Raw genomic sequence first — 20024 nt, 5'->3', positions numbered from 1 at the left:
AGCAGATTATTGGTTGCCAAGAGCTGAGGGCAGGGTGGAATGAGAGGGAGTGAATACTTAGTGGATGTAGGTTTCCATCTGGGCTGATAAAATTGTTCTGGAACTGGATAGGAGTGGTGGTTGTAGAACACTATAGATGTTCTTAGTGCTACTGAATTGTACACTTTAAAATGGTTCCCGTGCTAAATTTTATGTTATGTACAATACACACACAAAACGGCACCCAATAAAAAAGAGGTCTTGGCCAACGCTTCATGCCACCCAAACCCATAACAGTTATGATGGTCTGCTTCAAGCAGGTAATGAATGATTGCTATCCAAGTAGGCGTGACCTTGGGCTGACCGTGCTTTGGAGAACAGCACTGACGTGGGATTAACTACGTACCTGGTGGCATCCTAGTTTGCATTCCTCCTCTATTACAGTATCCTAATCCATTGTAAATCTTTGAGAGCTCACTGCAAGCAGGTTAATTTGTGTAAAATTTTTGGTTGCCTAGGTATTACAAGTTTATTTAAGGTGCAGTTCATGGCATCTACTGCTTACGCACTTCCTTCGAAGGCAGAAAATAAGACAGAAATGCATCAGTGAAAGTAATTAATTCGCAGAGATTGTTTGCTGTAACTTGTTTCAGGCACTTATTTTTGACTAGGACTTTGTTTTGTTGGATGTTTCTCTGACCTCTGGGAGAAGGCACTTCTTCTTGTCCTGAGTGTCGTTATGAGAAAGGTTACCTGGGGTGCCAGTAGAACCCATCTGTATCAGCTCGAAACCTGGAATTTGGAGCTGACCTGGTGTTGATGGATGGTCCACATTCACTTACGCCCTTGCCATGTTATGTCGGTGAGGTTTCACTATGTTTATAAACAGGAACAATGGAAGGATTGTGTATGGACTACTTTTGTGCACTTGTGTGTGTGTGCGAGATCCTTGCGCGGGGTGGGGGGGCCATACTAATTTCCATATTGTTGCAATTTTTTAGCATATGTGCTGCGAAGCGAGCACTGGGCCACCTTTAACTTGCAGTAGTTGAGGAGAACTCAGGAGTGGTGGGTCTCCTGATTAAAAGCATTCTGACAGTCACTTTCCAATTTCTCCCTGTAGTGGGGCCTGTGGCGAGGTGAAGCTGGCTTTTGAGAGGAACACGTGTAAGAAAGTAGCCATAAAGATCATCAGCAAAAGGAAGTTTGCTGTTGGCTCCGACAAAGAGGCAGTAAGTACCTGTTTTTGGCTGCTCAGCTGTTCTTAACATTTCTTAATTTCCAAGAATAATTTTGGAGCGGTTATTTTCAGTGTTAGGATGAATTTACTGCTCAGGTGCGTGAATTTGTATCCAAGAACATTGAATATTTTTTAGTGTATTCAAGTAATCTAGAAACTTGTACATAATTTGGTTCCGAAAAATATTTGGTTGCAGTTAATGTGCTAGCAGGAAGTTGGGTTTTTTGTCTTCTATGTTGTCATAAGACTGTTTTTTACAATAAATGAAAGGAAATTAGGGAGGTAAAAAATCCCAGCCATATGTACCCCACCACTGTAAACCACAGCTGTGTTCAGTTTTCTTTTTCCTTTCTAGTCTTTGTTCATATGAGTTTGTTTTTAGATGGTCGAAATCACATTGTATATACAGTTTTGTAGTCTGCTTTTCCATATGAACATTAATGCATAAACTTTTCCCTAATATGACCTTGTTGATGGTCAAGTCTCCATTACATCAACTTTATCATAGTTTGCTCAACCATTTCTCGGGGTGATCAGTTAGATAATTTCTGATTCTTTGCTCTTCCCAGTAATGTGGCAATGGATACTTAGTGTTTATAGATTTTTTAAAAATGTTAATTGAATTACATTACTAGTCCCTTTATATACTAGCCATTCATTTGATTACATTTTATGTAATACGCTCTTACTGTGTGAACGAAATGGCCAAGTGTATTGGTCTTTTAACAGATGACTCAACACAGTGATGTAAAATGTGACCTGTAATCACGTTTTTCTTTGTGGCCAGCTGTTTCTGGCTATTGTACTTGAACATTCCTTAAAGATGAATTTTTTTCCCCCTAAGACAACGCCATTCTCACACGGCAGGAGGAATTTCCTTTCTGTGTTCACTGTCATAGATCTTTTCCCCTGTGATTCTGGATTTTGTTTCCCATTTGGTGGAGAAAGATTCTTAATGACTTGCAGCAAAATTTGAGTTCTTAATTTCATCTTTCAAATCATTTTGAACTCTTCTAGACCCCTCTATCATCAGAGCACACCCTGACTTAGTAATGAGTTTAACGGCTTACAGGAAGAGGCAGGCTTTTAAAATTAAACATCTGGGTTTCTTAGCTGAAGTCCATTTTACATAAATATGTAATTCTATATCCTCTGTGCTCGTGGAGGGTGTAGCCCATGAGGTTGAGTAACTTGATTCATCCTTTTGGAATTGTAGCGGAGAACAACTTCAGTAACCCTGAAGCCTGCCCTTGTTAAGAATGTCAATAAATATGTCAGCCTGCATTTGAAATTGAAACCTGTGTCTGCTCTATTCTTAGACATTTGACTTGACGGTTTCTTAATATAGTTTAATTAAATAACCTTTTTGTGTGTGGATTTGTTTGTTTTATCATTTTTATGCCTGCAAACAATTCCATAGTTAATGAGACGAGCAGAACTTACCGGATGGTGAGCATGAGAACAGTGGAAACACTTGTTTAGGGCTGTGGGAACTGGAGCAAGTGGCTTCTTTTCTCTGAGCCTCAGTTGCTCCGTCTGTAAAATGGGGATTATTGTGGAACCCAGTTTACTTGGGGAGTATAAGCTTTATGTGAGATGATATTTTTAAATCAACAGCTTGGTCATTTATTGAATGCTTTCTATTTGCCAAGCACTTTACACAGTGATTTCAGGTAAGTTGTTTAAATCATTAATCTGTGGGCTTTGATTTCTCTGTATGAGTAGAGCCGGGTTTGGAACTCAGGCAGCCGTTACTCAACAAAGTTTAACCGTGACTATTTTCTAACTATTGGCTATTGTTATTATTAATAAACTCTAATGTTATTTTATTTATTAAAGGATCCGGCTCTCAATGTTGAAACAGAAATCGAAATTTTGAAAAAATTAAATCATGTAAGTATTTCTGTAAAATATGGCTCATACTTAAAATCATTTATCTGAAAATAGGGGAGAAGTACAAAGCCTTTTGATGTAATAAAGCTAGTATTAACCTGGGTTTTGTAATTGTGTGTGTATACACTTGCATACGGGTGTTTAGTTGTCATTTACTCTGAACTGAAAAAAAAAAAGATTTTACTGGCTTTTTCGACAGAGGGGAAGGGATGGACAAAGTGAGGGAGAGAAATGTCATTGTGAGAGAGAAACATCAATTGGTGGCTTCTCATACGTGCCCTGGCCAGGGACCGAATGTGCAGCCCAGGCATGTGCCCTGACTGGGAACCAAACCGTGACCTTTCACTTTGCAGAACAACGCCCGGCTAGCTGAGCCACACTGGTTGGGGTGACCCTGAACTTTTAAAAGGACAATACTGTGTCCTTTCATGATTACATAATTATGTGATATTTACACTGTTAGTTCTTGAACGGAAGACATAGTAAATCTCCTAAGTTTTATATCTTACGGGGACTTTATCAATTGATTATGTTTGGGAAGAGAATGCTAATTTGGTAAATTTGGTTTGATTATACCTGAAGTTTTAATACCTTTAAATACCTTTTAATGGTGCTTTTTTTCCATTTACCTCACTCAGTTAGAGTAAATCAAGTAAATCCAAGTGGTTTCCAAATATGAAGGACAACACCCTGTCCTTAAATCTGAATAAATGGTGTCAGTGTTAATAATTTCTATCTTTTATGGGGGGTGGGAAGGGATGGGAGTAATAGACAGAAAACTGTACTTGAAAAATAATTAAATAAAAAATTGGAAAAAAAATAATTTCTATCTTTTTTAGAAAGAAATTTCTAAAATTTCTGACCTAAAATTTCTACGCTACTGATGTTGTTACCATGGAAAGTTAAAGATGTGAGAAGAGAAAGTTAGAGCTGTGGGACGGACTCCATCCTCCTTGTAATTGTTCTCTCCATTCAGTAATTCATGAGCCCCCCTGAAGTCATGAGTGAGGTGGGCACTGGAGTTAAATTTGAAACAAGACCTCCAGTCTGTCTAGCTAAGGATGATCTTATTTTGGTTCTTAACATCCAGACAACAAAAAGATTTCTTTTCCCGTCTATCACCTCCTCAGAGTTTTAACTTTCTTTGGGGGATCTCCTCAAAGTGTATCTAACTTTCTTAGATATGAGTAGAGCCAAGTTTCTTTGGGGGATCTCCTCAGAGATCCCCCAAAGAAAAACCAAGGCCAAAATCAGTGCCATCGACACAACAATTCAACTCATGGGTGGATTGGAAAACTCATGAGAATCTAAGCTGCTGACGCTCCTGCTCTGTTTTCTTCTAATTCCCTTGCAGCTTCTTTCTCTTCTCTTCTCTTCTCCTCTTCCAAGGCATCTGGACTTTCTGGTTACAGAGAGGGGGCCTCTAATTTGGGGGGTGGGGTTGCCTCAAACATACCCCTAAGATAAACACTTTGAATGCTCAGAGAATTTTCTGTGATGTCAGAGGGTCCCCAAACATAACAATTATGTAAATCCAGTGTCCACTGCAGTTGAGAGGAATTTAGAACCCTGTAAATTGTCCCTGTAGGTGTTACTTGTGCAAGGGCATGTGGAAGCCCTTGGGAATTTGGTATGGGCTCGTGAGTTCATTTTGGGAACAATAAATAGAGCCTGGTAGCCCAGTAGAGCCAGGCACTGATTTGGTCAGCTCTCAAACACATTGTGTCAGCCTCTTTTCTGGTGGTGAGCACACAGGGACACGGCCATGCTTCCTCTCCTGTGGCCTGAGTCTGGAGGAGAGACAGACCTGGGTTCCCATCCCATCTCTCATCTGGCAATGAGAAGGTCATTTCACTTTTAAGAGTAATGGATGCAACAGGAGTACTTAACCTTGAAGGTCAGTGTGAGAATTAAATGAGATGTGCTTGGTAGAGCTTTCAGCACAGAGAATACACTTGGGGAATGAATGATAGAGATCTGTAATTGCTTAAACTTTTCCCCATATGACCTGAGTGGAGGACCAAGGTTAGTAGCCTCTGGTTCCTGAGATACACTTTCTGCTGTGCCAGCTATAGCCAGTGACCCAGGGGACTGCTTTGTGCCTTATTAGCTCCTAGTTACACCCAATCTTAGGTGGTCAGCGCCTATTAAGAAGCCAAGCAGGACCAAGAAGTTGACTCAGCCTACAAAGTGCCTGGGGAAAGGAGACGTGTCTGTGCTTGATGTTAGTTTCCTTTCTTTGCCCTGCAGAAGCTCACAGCCCAGCGGGGAGATAGATACTAAAGATGCAAGGTGGGGTGGCACAGGTTCAAACCACTGCTGGGTGTGTGCATGCATTGAGGGGCACATTTTAGCTGTGGCCTGATGCCTGAGGCCACGTGTGCTTTGAAGGCAGGATCACCAGGCAGGAGGAGAGTTGCACAAGCGAAGGTGTGACACTGGAAAAGAGCATAGGGAATCCAGGTGACCGGGGAGTTTTGTGGCCTGGAGAGGAGGATGGGTGGGACCTGGAACAGGAGACCAGACTGGGGCATGAAGGCCTTGCTAATAATCCCTCTGAGAAGTTGGATTTTAGCCTCTGGGCAGCACAAAGCAAAAGGTTTTCTTCTTTTCCTTTCTGCCTCGCCGCTTCTTCCTTCTCTCCGTCTGGAGGCTCTTGTCCTCCCTGTCATTAAATATTTTAAAGTCATGTAATATTTGGCACATGTAAAGTAATAAATTATAGAGCAAACCATTAGGATGAACACCTTTGAACTCGCCATTCAGCTTCAGAATGAAAACTTGACCATACAGTTGAAGCACTCCATACTCTCTGAAGTCTCTCACAACTTGCCTTTTCCACTTGGCACTATGTTTCCAAAGCCCATCGTGCTGGGAGAGGCAGGGGGGTGTTCAGTCACTGCTGTCTAACAGTTCGCCATGGGAAGGTACCACTTGGAGGGTTTTAATCAGAGCAGTGGATGTGGCGAAATGTGCTTTGTAGGAAGATCACGCTGACAAGTTCTGCTACTCTTCAATCTAAAATCCTTATAGCTCTCTTCCCCTTAGTTCTGTTGAAATCACAGTCATCCTCTTTGCTGGGGCATGGGGGGCATGTCCCTGATAGAGATGTGAGACCACATCTTTTACGTCTCTTAACCACTGAGCTCAACTGTCCTTTTTTTCTGTAAAAACCAAAAGTGTGCTTTCTAAGCATCAAATCATTGTATTAAGTATGCATTGTAAGCTATACAGTATATTCTTTAATGTTATATGCATCCTGCATTGACCAGAATCACAAACTATCAGGCATCAGTGTGTGTCTCCCTCACCCCACAGATGTGCTTCAGAGTTCTTATGAAACTGGAATTTCCCTTGAAAAATGGGTGGCGCCCTGGCTGGTGAGGCTCAGTGGACTGAGTGCTGGCCAGTGGATGAATCAAAGGGTTGCTGGTCAGATTCCCAGTCAGGGAACACGCCTGGGTTGCGGGCCAGGTCCCCAGTAGGGGGCGTGTGAGAGGCAGCCACTCATTGGTGTCTCTCTCCCTCTCTTCCTTTCCCTCTCTAAAAATAAATAAATAAAACCTTAGGTGGGCAGGGTGGGGGGAGAAAAATGGAAAGATCTTGTCGCACAGCGTTCCCATTACCCTGTGGTTCTAGTTCCGCAGAGCTGAGTCACCTGCTGTCTGTCTGCGAGGCTGGGCACCCACCTGGCCTGCTTTCCATTCCTGCCACTTGTCAGGCTCCTCCAGGGTATGAGATGTCCTTGAGCGCCGATGCTCCGGGGCAGTGAGCAGGAGGGCTGGGAGGAAACCAGGCTTCCTTCCGTGGTGCCCTCCTTCTGTGTGAAACATGAACCAGTGCCTTGCCAACTTGGTGGGGTGGCAAGTTTCTTGTACGTTCTCACTGAGGAGCCACATTAATTCCGTTTTGCCTTCTTCCCCACATGTCCCAAGACGGGACCAGATGTCTGGTCTTGGCCTCCCCTGATCCCCTGGGTAAACGCTGTGAGTCCTGCTCTTGTGGTTTTCCTCTTGAGAGCTTCTCACTAGTTTTCCTTTTCCCCCTCTTTCAGCCTTGTATCATCAAGATTAAAGACTTTTTTGATGCTGAAGATTTTTATATTGTTTTGGAATTGTAAGTAGTAAGCTTTTTTAAAAAAACCTTGTTTCTATTTAAATGCCTATTTAAAGACTAAGGCTGGCTTGTGTTTCTCATCCTGGGGACCCTTTTGTGTTCGTGTGTGATGGCGGGGCCCACCAAGTATGCAAGGGCTTAGTATCATATCTGAACCCCTCCAGTGTTTTCAAAGGAAGGCAGCTCAGAGGTTCCAGGCCCTGAATCTGAGGCCTGGGTTTCAGTCCCACTCTGCAGGTGGCTAGCTGACTGCCCACTGCTGGTAGACTTTACCTCTCAGTCTTATTTTCCTGGTGTTAAATGGGGGTAATAATGATCCGCATTCACAGAGTTGAAAGGCTGAAACTCTATGAAGCCCCCAATAGGGCACCTGGCACACACAGGTGCTGAGTCACTGGGGGATGTTATTACTCTGACATTCCTGCCTTGGTGGGATTTTTGCTTGGGATCACAGTGCCAGGTTGCTGGTACCACACCTGAGTATCTTCGAGGTGCTGGTTTATTTCAGTGGCTCTCGCGCCCTGTTTTATTCCGTGTGATCAAAATAATTTTCTGTCTCATTCCTGGAAGAGGCCTGTCTGATGTCCATTCCTGCATGAATATGTCGTGTTTCTGGGAGCCTCTATTGAGGCAGAGAGGCAAGGCTTTGCTCCCGAGTGCCTGTGCAGGTTGTCTGCTAAGATCGTAAAGAACGGGGATCGTAATCAGGGGATTAGGGGAGACTGGACAGCCCTTATAGTGCTTGAGGGCTATCTGTTGCTGTTAAATAGAATGTTATCTGACTGACTGGGTCTAGTTAAAAACAGTTTAATAGTAGTAATAATACAGTAACAGTAACGGATACTAATTAAGCTCTTAATATGAGCACTTTAGTTGGATTGAGTCATTTGATCTTCATAACAGTCATCCAGGTAACTTACAAGTTACTGGTGGGCTACTACTTTTAGCCCCACTTTACAGTAAAGGAAACTGAAGACCAGAGGGATTGAGTAACCTTGCCAAGCATCTGTACTGTGCCAACTGCATCAATTATCTCTTAATTTTTACAGCAGCCTTCAGAGTAAGTGGGATCATCCGTATGTTTTAGGCAGAGTCAAGATCAGAGAAGTTGGCCTAAAGTCCCCCAGCTGGGAAGTTGTAGAGTCGGGGCTTAGACCCCTGATTATCTGGTTGTGTCTACTGGTGCTTGCTGCTCTACGCCAGTCTCAGAAAACCCTGGCATGTGTGATTCAAATGCAAACTCCTGGGCCCTGTCTCTGATCCAGTGAATGAGGTTTTTAATAGCTGGCCAGGTGTCTCCAGTGCCCACTGCACCCCCTTTCCGTCTTTCCTTGTTTCTTAGTTTCCACTTGGGACGTCTTCATTGTGGTTGAAGTTTTAGCACCACGTTGCCTTTACAATGGAAGTCAGGGGTGAATAAACATGGCAACTCTTTGTTTGTCTTAATGAGTTTGTGTTATTGGTATTATTATTGTCCACCCAAGTGAGTTTCCCTCCAGGCATGACCCCCTGCTTTGCCCGTGTGTTTCAGGATGGAAGGAGGCGAGCTGTTTGACAGGGTGGTGGGGACTCGGCGCCTGAAAGAAGATACGTGCAAACTATATTTTTACCAGATGCTCCTGGCTGTACAGGTAGGAAGCCCACAGTGCTTATGACAGCCTACTTTCTTGTTGGCAGGAAGTGAGGGACCAAGGATGAAAACTTGGAGAACAGAGTCTGTGTGTGTGTGTTATTTGTTCTGTTCTTGGCAAAAACATCTCCTCCTTTGACTCAGATGAGAAAGCTCTTGCTGTGAAGCTTAAGACAGAGTAAGAAAGGGAGTTAAAGAAATAAACACATGGTCCCACAAATCTCTTTAGCTTGGAGGTATTTCTGGAGGGGCATTGATCTCTGCTTTTTTCTGATCCTCTTCGAATCTGCCTTGCCTCTCGGTGGGAGCAGAGCAGGTATAAGGATAAGGCTGGCAAGTTAGGGTGATTGCGACAGATCGCTTCCCAGTGGCCCAGCACTGGATGTCCCTTTCATAGGCAGCGTCCTGTTAACTGCAGCAGGCAGGCAGGCCTGTGCCCTGCCTTCTCTTTATTCCATGAACGTGCTGAGTGGAGGAACGGCTGGTGGCATGTTGCTTGCTTAGAAGAGTATCTACTTGCCCAAACCAAATTTGGTTGTGGTGATTCTCAGCCAAGGTTTCTTCCCTTGCAAACCTACTCTGTGCATGAAATGTGGTGACGGAGACCGGCTCTTGTATTGAGTGAGGATTGAGGGAGATTCTCCTGGGCTTGGTGCACCTGGGCTTACCCTCCCTGAGGGCTTCACCAGATCCCATTCCCAGGGCAAGTGTTTTGGAAGAATTTTTGTTTTAGGACAGGGATAGCCAGAGAAAACTGGAGCCCCGAGACAACTAACCAGTTCTCTTTGTGATTTATTTACTCCTTTATATTATACGAAGAATATTAAGATGAAATGAGTGCATATCAGTGCACATGGGAAATTGTTTTCTTAATGAGATATGACAGTGAATAGAAATGAACATACAAAGACACATGAACATACTATAGGAGGTCCCCAACCTTCTGTAGATGGTTTGACTTAAGATGCATTTGTTAACTCTGGGCATTTAAATAGAGTTAACTTTAAATTGTTATTTTTGGGGTTGGAATAACCAGATGTATCATTTTGGTGGAATTTTTATGGTTTACTTTATAATAGGATCTTCAAAATATATCACTGATTTATACTTTTATTATTGAAATTGACACCTTGCTCTGGCTGGCATGGTTCAGTGGATTGAATGCTGGCCTATGGGCTGAAAGGTTGCTGGTTCTGTTCTGGGTCAGGGCACGTGCCTGGGTTGTGGGCCAGGCCCCCAGTTGGGCCTGTGTGAGAGGCAACCGATTTATGTTTCCCTCGCACATTTTTCTCTCCCTATCTTTCTCCTTCCTTTTGCCTCTCTCTAAAAAATAAGCAAAATCTTAAGAAAAAAAAAGAAATTGAAAATTGACACCTTATGTTTGAAAAGTGAAATAAAATGTGCACTTATTAGGTTGTCTTTTTCATTTTTGTACTTTTTAAAGATTTTCTTGAAAACAAATTTGTTTATTTCTTAACACTAAGCCCCTTACCCAGTAGTTTTCTATGATTTGGGGGACTATATTAATATTTGTGAGTAGCATGGCTTACAGTTTCACCCAGATGTAAGGAGTGTGTGTGTGTGTGTGTGTGCGCGCGCGCGCGCGCGTGCTGTGGTCTCTCATGTGTGCACTGGATGAAATCTCAGGGTCATGCCTCCCTTTCTGTGTAGTATCTTCATGAAAATGGCATTATACATCGGGATTTAAAGCCAGAGAATGTTCTTCTCTCATCTCAAAAAGAGGATTGCCTTATAAAGGTAAGAAATTTATATTCTGTAGATGGCTGTTCCCGTAGATGTTTGTTCAGAAACTGTGTTTGCGATCCCCCGGTAACAAGTGGGATCGTAAAAAGGTTGAGAACTTGGTCTTTCCACTTTCAGCAATTATTTTTGCAGACCAGGTGGTATTTTGCAGACCAGCTCCACTCCAGATTCTAAGTGGCATTTGAGCTCCACTGTGTGCAAGCCGCTTTTATGTCCAGAGGGAGGGGTCTGTAAATCAGTGAGTGAACTTACTTCCCATTTTCTCCGTCCCTCTCTCTGAGGCCGTTCTTCCCAAACTTGGCTTCCCTGTAGAATCTCCTGTTGATTAAAAAGTAGTAAGAAATAAATAAAACCATGACATCCAGGCCGCTCCTCCAGAATCTCTGAAGATGGCATCCAAGAGTAAGTGTTTTTTCCCCAGGATCCTCAGATATTCCAGTGGGCAGCCAAGGTCCAGAAACTGGGATCTAACAAGAACCGTGCATAACTAAGAAGAATCCTGGAGTGTCTGTGATAATGGCTATAATAAACCTTTTGTAAGGTTTCAGAGAGTACAGATAAGTTGGGAAAAAGCATGGGCCTTGAGTTTCCTCAGCTCAGAAATTTTAATTTAGGCAAAATGAAGAGCCTGGCTGGTGTGGCTCAGTGGATTGAGCACTGGCCTGCAAACCAAGAGCTTGCTGGTTTGATTTCCAGTCCATGGGACACAGGCCTGAGTTGTGGGCCAGGTCGCCAGTTGGGGGCATGTGAGAGGCAACCGATCGATGTTTCTCTCTCACATCGATGTTTCTATCCCTCTCTTTCTCCCTCCCTTCCCCTCTCTCTAAAAATATAGAAATAAAATCTTTAAAAAAAAACCCAAGATATTCCTTATTACAAAAAAATTAAATAACTTGAAAAGCTCAGAATTGCCTTAAATTACACATGAATTTATCGATTTCAGATTAACGGCAGATGGGAATTGTAGGATAGAAACTGATTTAACTTGCATGTCTTTTGGGACTGGCAGAGTATACTGATATTTTTATTTGTGCTATCATTAAAAATGATTCCTTCTTGTGTTTAATTTTAGATTACTGATTTTGGGCAGTCCAAGATTTTGGGGGAGACTTCTCTCATGAAAACCCTATGTGGTACCCCTACTTACTTGGCCCCTGAGGTTCTTAATTCTTTTGGGACTGCCGGATATAATCGTGCAGTGGACTGCTGGAGTTTAGGAGTTATACTTTTTATTTGGTAAGAAAAGTTTTCATTGCTTCAGAGTCTGATTGTAGTTAACTAGATGAAATCAAAAACATGTCCAGGTAGAGGGCTTGTGTTTAATTTAGGTCACTGTTTTTGACCATTGATTTATAGAAAAATCTAATTATTCATTACGCTAAAAAAAAAAAAGAAATCTATATACCTGAATGCCACAGAGAATGCCACTTGATTTCTTTTCCTTTCTCTCTCTACCATTGTTAAGCCTTAGTGGGTATCCACCTTTCTCTGAGCATAAGACTCAAGTGTCACTGAAGGATCAGATCACCAGTGGAAAATACAACTTCATTCCCGAAGTCTGGGCTGTGGTCTCAGAGGAGGGTATGGATACGAAAGGGTTAATCATGGTTTGCTGAAATGTATGTACGGTGGTGGGAGAGGTTTTGTTTTGTTTTTTGTGTTCACATTCCATGATATTTTTCTCCCGTCGATTCTGTTCTTATTTCCTGTTGTTTTGAACCATTTGAGAGGTGAAGGAAAGTATTAAGAGCCTGGGCTCTGGAGCCAGGCAGATCTGAACTCAAGCCCTCTGTCTGCTACTCCTAGCTATGTGACTTGAGGCAGGTTGTATAAACTTTCTGAGTCTCTATTTATTTGTCAAGGGGACACAATAAACCCCTACTTCAAAGGGTTTTTGTAAGGGTTCAGTGTGACACACACAAGTGCCTGGTACCTATTTAAATGAATAATAAGTAACTTTTTAGTTACAGGCTTCTTTTCAGTAACTAAGCATGTAAGAGCTAAATGTAATTGGTTACTTTGTGTTTAAGAATTTAAATGTGTAACTTTGTAATTCTCAAGAGAAAAAAGTAGGAAACTAAAACTAAATGACAAATAATGTAACATAGATGATTGTGTTACATGTAGGTGTCTAAGGAATAACATTGTTGCAATGTACAAGCCAGCCCCCACTTGTTGCTGGCCATCAAGCTTTCTATCCGCCAAGCCTGCAGTTCCAGGAGCTCTCACCGCCTGAGGAACTCTCACCATCCATCTGTGGGTCTCAGGAAGAGCTGGCTCTGCATCCTGAGCGCCTTAGAACTGGGTGGAAGTTCAACTTTAATTAGTTTGAACTTGCTTCCAGCAGTGAGAGGAGGAACAGAGAGCTGAGAGGTTGTGATGTCTGAGCAGGGTGAGGTGGTATTCTCAGAGCACTCTGATGAATACAGACAGTGAGGGGGAGTAGGAGGCCCTGCCCACCATACCTGCTGACTCCTCTATGACCTCAGTCCCTCTCTCTTCTTTCTGGATATTGGCCTGTGATTCTGGCATACTTTAATTTTGCTGATTGAATGTATTTACCCTTCTCACTCTGATTTTACCCAATTATCTTATTGCTTTAGCTCTGGATCTCGTTAAGAAGTTGTTGATAGTGGATCCAAAGACACGTTTCACGACGGAAGAAGCTTTAAAACACCCATGGCTTCAGGTGGGTATGGGGCAATGCCTTGTAGCATCAAATACACGGGCAGCCCTGAACTGTGTCTGAGAGATGAGGAAGAAGATGGAAATGTTTGGTTTTTGGGCCCGTGTAATGCAGCTGTTTTAGATTGAGCTTTAGGTGTGTGGGCTATGTACGGATGTGTGTGTGGGGAGGGGCAGGGGAAGGTCTTTGTGTGGTGTTTGGGTGCAGCCTTTTCTAACTCGATTTGTGGCACTTGGATGGACAAGCTGACTTTGGGGCCTGCCTTGGTTCTACTTGGCTTCCCTGGGTCTGCAGTTTGCTGTATTCCTTTGAGAGGCTGCTCTAACTCTGACCCTCCACCTCCAGCTGTGTTCCCCTCTTTCCTCAAACCCTCTACCCCAAACAGGTGGGATGGGCTGCATTCCAGCTGCAACTTTAAATCCAGGAAGCAGGGGTTGGATTGGGAAGGCAGTTTCCCTGGGGGAGAATCTAACTATTTCTGAAGCCCAAGCGATTGGTTATTAAGAGTCCCACTTGTTCATGGAGAGTAAGCATGCCATTAGTGCAGACTGCCTGTCACCTGTGCTTTTCAAGCGTGGGTTGCCTCTCTGTCTCTGCTGGGAGTTGTGGCTGCCATTAGATTATGCGCTGACCTCATTCCAGCTGCCAGAGTTGGAAGTCCTTTGTGGTTTTGCTGGGGTAATCTTTGGTTTAGGAATTACAGCATCAGGCAGGTTTTCTGATGGATGTCAGCTCTCCTGCTAAGTGCAGTTCCATTTAGCACAGCCATACCCCTTTCTGTGTACTTCCATTTGGTGTCTCTGTTTCCTGTGGGGATGGGAAACTGAACCAGGTAGTTTGAGCTAGAGGCTCACATACTCTGGGGATCATTGGGCCAGGAACTTCTCGAAACATCCAGCCTCAGCACTGTGCTTCTGAGACTCTGGGAAGACTATCCCCATTCTCTTTCCCTTTCAACCCTCTGCATCTGACAGTTTGGCTCAGGGCAGCTCAGGTTGAGAACAACAAATCCTTAAAAGAAATGTTTAAAATGTAGATATATGTGTTTGGGGTGTTGCCCTGGAAACAGCAGTCCCCCCCCAGAAGAAATCTGTCAGATGGTTTAGCTCTTAACAGACCACACAGATCTGGAACAGCAGGACCCTGGAGAAAAGGAATTTGGAAACAAAGGGTGCCTTTGCATGCGGGGGTTTGATTTTGGTGAAAAAGAAAAACATGCCTCCTGGGCTCTTTTCATGGGTCTTAATAGGGAAACTCTTAGGGGCCAGATGTGGATGCAGAGGAGCTGTGCTGGTCTTGAAAAAAGAAACGGAGCTGCCTAGTTAGGCCTGGGAACAGGGTTTGCATCTGCCCAGTGTTTATGATCAGGCATAGCCTATTTTTCTTGTACTTTTTGTTTCAAGGGAAAACTGTCGTTAACAGCCGAGGGAAAGGTGAAGTTCAGCCCAGCCACAGGGTTCTCACTTCAATACTCTTTTGTCTACATTTTGTGTTTGCAGCAAAAGGTGGCATGAACATTAAATGAGTGAGAGTTCAGTGTTTATTTTGGGGGAGTTCAGTGTTCTTAAAGAAATCAACTTGTTCTGTGGGGTCTGGCGCGGGGCTGAGCAATGGGAATGTGAATTCTGGTCTGTTTTGTCAGTAGCAGAGTATCGTTTGGGGAGCATCCCTTCTATCTACTTTTGCCTCAGGTTCACTTCCTGAAGTAGGATTTCTTCCTGCTTGCGCACATTAACAGTTTAGTAGTTTTGAATATTGATTGGACAGTTCAAAGAAAGGGTGTTTACAGATATACATTGCTAACCATGACATGTAAAGGTAAAGAGCTCTTTTGACATATTATTGCTAATTGATTATTTTTTTAAATTTATTTATTTATCTTTAGAGGGGAAGGAGAGAGGGAGAGAAACATCAATATATGGTTGCCTTTCGTGCATCCTCTGCTGGGAGCTAGCCTGCAGGGAACCTGCCTGCAACCCAGGCATGTGCCCTGACTGGGAATCGAACCTCAATCCTCTGGTTCGCAGGCCTGTGCTCAATCCACTGAGCTACACCAGGGCTCGATCACTTGTTTTATATACAGGCTTTTGGTCAGCTCTATATGGCTGCACCAAAGAGCTGCCACAGGAGGTCTGTTCCATTGTGGTTTTATTTCTTCATACATTTATTCTTCCAGAGGGTAGTTAATGAGCTCATGTTGTCAGCTAATGTTTGGGCTCCCTGGATGCAAAGAGGAATAAGATACTTTGTTGCCTTGGGGAGCTGACAGCCTGGGTGGGGCCAGCTCTGACCACAGTCTCTACGTATCAATGTGATACATGTGGTGGTAGTAGCAGGTGCAGAGTTTGGGGATCCCTAAATAAAAGCGGGCCACTACTTATGGGGCTTTAGGGCTTTACACCACAGGTTTCCTTGGTGTAAAGGGTGTCCAAAAAGGGAGTTCCCTGGGGATGATATGGGTATCTTAGTTTGTTAGGCCTGCAATAACCAGATACCACAGGCTGGCTGGCTTAACCAACAAATTTATTTTCTCACAGTTCTAGAGGCCAGAAGTCCAATTTTAGGGTCTCAGCAGATTTGATTTCTCCTGAGGCCTCTCCCGTTGCCTTACAGATATGGCTGCCTTCTCTCTGTCCTCACAGGGTCTGTTCTCTGTGTGTTCACATCTCCGGTGTCTCTTTCTGTCATGAGGACACTGGTCATGTTGGATTAGGGACCCACACTAACAACCTCATTTTAACTTGTGATTACCTCTTTCAAGGCAGTGGCTCCAATTTCAGACCATAGCAGTGGGAGAGCATTTTCAACCCTTACTGAGTCCTTCTGATACGGAGGCTACTGTGTCTCTTACAGTGCTTAGCATCTAAGGGAAATGTTTGTTTCCTGAGTGAATAAGGAAGGTGGGTAAAGTAGGTGGGCGGGAAGGCAAGAAGGGCACTCCTGATGGAGTCTGTACAAGGGCACTCCTGATGGAGTGGGTACAGGAGGAAATAAACGGATGGACCTTTGAGAGTGGCACTGGCTATGAAGTGGGATCCTGAGGGATAGTGTGTGATGGAATCCAGATAAACTTGGCGGTCTTACAGTGTGGGTAGTGGGGAGCCACTCTGAATGATACCATAAACAGTGATGGCAGCAGGTGATTCCAGCTACTAGATACAGAACAGGTGAATGAATCCTCGAGCACTGTCATTTTTCTATAGCCATCAAATTGCTGGGTGTCGGAGGCCTTCACTTCTACGCCCTCCCCCCACCCACCGTGGCACACTTGGCTTAGTGGGAGGAATGGAAGGGGGTTGGGTGGGAAAGTACACGGGGCTTTGGAATCAGGCAGCTCTGGGTCTGTATTCTGCACACACTACATCTGTCGGCTGAGCTGGGCTTCCCAGCCGGTGCCAGAGCCTACATCCCAGTCATGGAGGTTTTATCCTTCTGAAGGTGAGGAGAGCTGCACCAGGTTGCCTCTCAGGGCTGCCAGATGCAAATCCTTGATGCCTGGGGAGGTGAGTGTCCAGGGAGGTGAGGTGGGAGTCCTCTAGTGTACACTCCCTCCCCCCACCCTTCCAGTAGGAAGAAACATCGTTCCCGCCATGACCTGTTCCCTTGTCTTCCTTTCTCATTAGACCCAAGCTCTGGATGTGGTGGGTTTAAAGTCCTTCCGGCCACTTATACAGCACTTGCTGGGTGAATTTTCCTAGGGTGCCGGGTTGGTTTGTTAGGACGGCCCCAGTAACCGGCCCCATTGTTGGCAGGGGGCGGGCCAACCTCCTGGAAGGACTCAGGAGCTGCATGGAGTCAGCCCAGCCTCTGGCCTCCTGATTGCCATCTCTGTCACGATCTGGGCTGCTGGTTCTGAAAGTCTGTTTAGATCGGTGGTTCTCTCTGACCCACCGAGACCCTTAAGCCTGTGGTTTTGATTCAATCAGTGCTGATTGAGCACTGACTGCTGATTAGACTACCCTGGGAAGCCAGCCGGTCCTTTCCCTCTCAGAGCTGCAGCAAAGGCGTGCCACTCAGCTGGCAGACCGGACGTCTCTGTTTCCAGGAGCTTTCTCTCAAACACAACCTACTTATGTTTTTCATTTCTTTATAGGATGAAGACATGAAGAGAAAATTTCAAAATTTGCTTTTTGAAGAAAATAAGTCAACGGCTTTGCCCCAGTTCCCAGCCCAGGTATTCCAGATGCTGGTCATTACATGTAGGCCAGGTTTAAAGAGCCCGTGAGCAAGGATGATGAATTTGAATGACCTCTTTAATAGCAGTTTTATTTTTTAGGGAATAATGCAGTAGGTATTTTGTTTCAGTTTGATCTGCTTTAGTACCCTTAAAAGATTTAATAATGAAGAATTTTCTTAATACATTAGGGAAGCACAGCTAGGGATTGTCATTCAAGAAGTCTCCTGCAAGGCAAAATTAAATACTGTATTAGAGGTTCAGATTTGAATGTATTGAAAAATCTAAAATTGGGCGAGTGGTTGATGATTTATTGATTATAATTTTACTCCTTCCATGTTTGTAAGTTAACATCTGTTCATTCTTTGTTTGCCTTTTGTTTTGGTGAATGATAATGCTCCTTTTCCCCTCTCCCCTTGCAATTTTATAAATGGGAAAACAGACACACAAAAAGGCTGTCTTCCCACAAAAGAGCAAGACTTTGGGCTCCCAGGAAAGGGTATCACCGTCTATTTAAACTTCATGATTTACGAAAAGATGTCCAAGAGGAGGGTGGTGATGCTGCTTACTGTAACTATATACCATTGAGTGATGGGAAGCCAGAGGGAGAGAAGTGTCCATGTGATGAGTACGTCTGAGTCTGGGAGGCTTGGTGGGGATTCAGATGTCAGTGAGGACGACCAGTAATTCTCAGTACTAGGATTTTCACATGAAATGCTCTGAATGTATTGGGAGCATATTGGGAAACTCTGATACTCTTCAAGCAGCCAGTGGTTTTCTTTGAACATTTCTTCCTTTTCTTTTTTTCCAGCCTTCCACAAGTCGAAAACGGCTCCTGGAAGGGGAACCGGAGGATGCCGGCCCCACAAAGCGCCTGGCTGTGTGTGCTGCTGTCTCGTGAACACTGGTTGGACACGAAAGAAATGTATCTTCTGGAACTCTGCTGACATTTTCTTTACATTTGTTTTTTTTTTTTGGTAGTTTGTGTGTTGGTCACAGGAAGAGTCACATATCCATAGTCATTGATACACAATTAAAAACCTAATGGAACCTGGGCTTCGTGCTTTGGCTTGATGATCTGCTCTTTAGTTGGCATGCTTTTTTTGTGTACTCGAAATCATGTGCTTTTTGCCTGTCACTCTACTTTGCACGCAAATTTCTCAGGATATGTCCCTGATTTCAGCCTGGGCCAGATGCATTTCCATTCTAAAGGCTCCTTAGAAAGTTTCTGGAAAAGGGGCACGGTGAAATTGGGGCGGAGTCCATGGAGACTGGCTGGCTGGCTGTCAAAGTCCTCCTGAGATAGTAGGTACATGAGTGTATGGACCTGTTTTAAATTCTCGTCCTTGGCCTCATAAAGATACAGGTCCACGGCCCACGGCGCTCAGGGAAATATGCTAGATATTGTATGATTCCACTTATGAGGCACCTAGAGTAGTCAAACCCACAGAGACAGGAAATAGAAGGGTGGTTACCAGGAGCTGGGGGTGTGGGAAGTTTTGGTTTAATAGATACAAAGTTTCTGTTTTGCAAGCTGGAAAGTTTTGGAGGTGACTGCTAGCGATCATTGTGCAACAGTGTGAATGTGCTTAATCTGAACTGTGTACTTAAGAAGAAATTAAGATGTTAAATTTTGGTATGTATATTTTGCCACAATAAAAATTCTTTAAAAACAAGATACAAGACCACAGTTTCTGAAACCTTGGCACCAGATAAGTTGTAAAACTCGGTATTTTCATGATTTTAGGAAGGGGACCTGCATGGCACATCTAACTGCATTATGTGTAATAACCAGCAGAATCCTGTAACCAAACATTTATATTTCTATAGCCGATTTCTCAGTAAACGGGATACAGAAGACTTTAAGGCATATCAGTTCAGTCTGTTCTGTCAAATGAGTTAAGGGTGACTCATTTTCAGAGATGTTTGAGTTTTAGAAACGTAGATAAAGCACGTGGCTGTGTCCTGCCCACCCAACAATAATCAAGGATGCCCCACGTAAAGCTCCTCCCTTGGTTGGTCCTGTCTAGTCCTCAAAGTGATGCTGAGGGCTAGTTCCTCTGACCACCCTCTTGTTCTAGGTGAGGAACCCAGGCTGAAGGAACAAGATGACCTGTCTAGTGTCACACAGTTGTTAGTGGCAGAGCTGGGACCCAACCCAGGCCTTTCTGACTCTAATATTCCTCATTTCCTTAGTCCCATATTTAATTAGACTCAGAGATGTGGACTCCCACAAAACCCCAAAGAGACTGATGTCTAAATCTTGAATGTTAGTGTGTTAAATTATAGGTGGGTACAGCCCTATCATCTGAAAGTTGGGACACCTTGGTTACAAGGAGCAAGAGGCCCATTCAAGTTACTTCTTGGAAAAGGGGATTTGTTTTCAAGGTTGCAGATGGCTGGACCTGGGAGAGACCAGGACACCAGATAGTTCTAATGGCTGCCTCCTCTTGTCTGTGACCCACTCATTTTGCTTCTCTTGTAGCTTCAGCTGGTTGATGCCACATTGTAGCTTGCTGGCCATGCCACAAAACGACTGCCT

At 43.9% G+C, this 20024-nt stretch overlaps 1 protein-coding gene across 5 annotated transcripts in view; it reads left to right on the top strand.

Moving 5' to 3' along the window:
• Positions 1–19090, top strand: part of CHEK2 (checkpoint kinase 2) — a 35098-nt gene extending 16008 nt beyond the window's left edge. For 4 of the 5 annotated variants that reach the window (XM_037052409.1, XM_037052406.1, XM_037052407.1 and 1 more), the window contains 10 exons: positions 1103–1211; positions 3059–3112; positions 7167–7228; positions 8760–8859; positions 10530–10616; positions 11695–11858; positions 12088–12203; positions 13226–13311; positions 17402–17482; positions 18294–19090. In XM_037052409.1, the coding sequence (XP_036908304.1) occupies positions 1103–1211; positions 3059–3112; positions 7167–7228; positions 8760–8859; positions 10530–10616; positions 11695–11858; positions 12088–12203; positions 13226–13311; positions 17402–17482; positions 18294–18383 (949 nt within the window). In that variant the 3' untranslated portion in view covers positions 18384–19090. The remainder of the gene's footprint in view (positions 1–1102; positions 1212–3058; positions 3113–7166; positions 7229–8759; positions 8860–10529; positions 10617–11694; positions 11859–12087; positions 12204–13225; positions 13312–17401; positions 17483–18293) is intronic. The other variant, XM_037052411.1, reaches the window with a different exon arrangement.
• The last annotated feature ends 934 nt before the right edge of the window (positions 19091–20024 follow it).

The sequence above is a fragment of the Sturnira hondurensis genome, unplaced genomic scaffold, assembly GCF_014824575.4.
Source record: "Sturnira hondurensis isolate 20B ecotype Veracruz unplaced genomic scaffold, ASM1482457v3 Scaffold0007406, whole genome shotgun sequence".
Lineage (NCBI taxonomy): Eukaryota > Metazoa > Chordata > Mammalia > Chiroptera > Phyllostomidae > Sturnira > Sturnira hondurensis.
The sequence above is the reverse complement of the archived record's forward strand: the minus strand, read 5'-3'. Positions and strand labels throughout refer to the sequence as shown.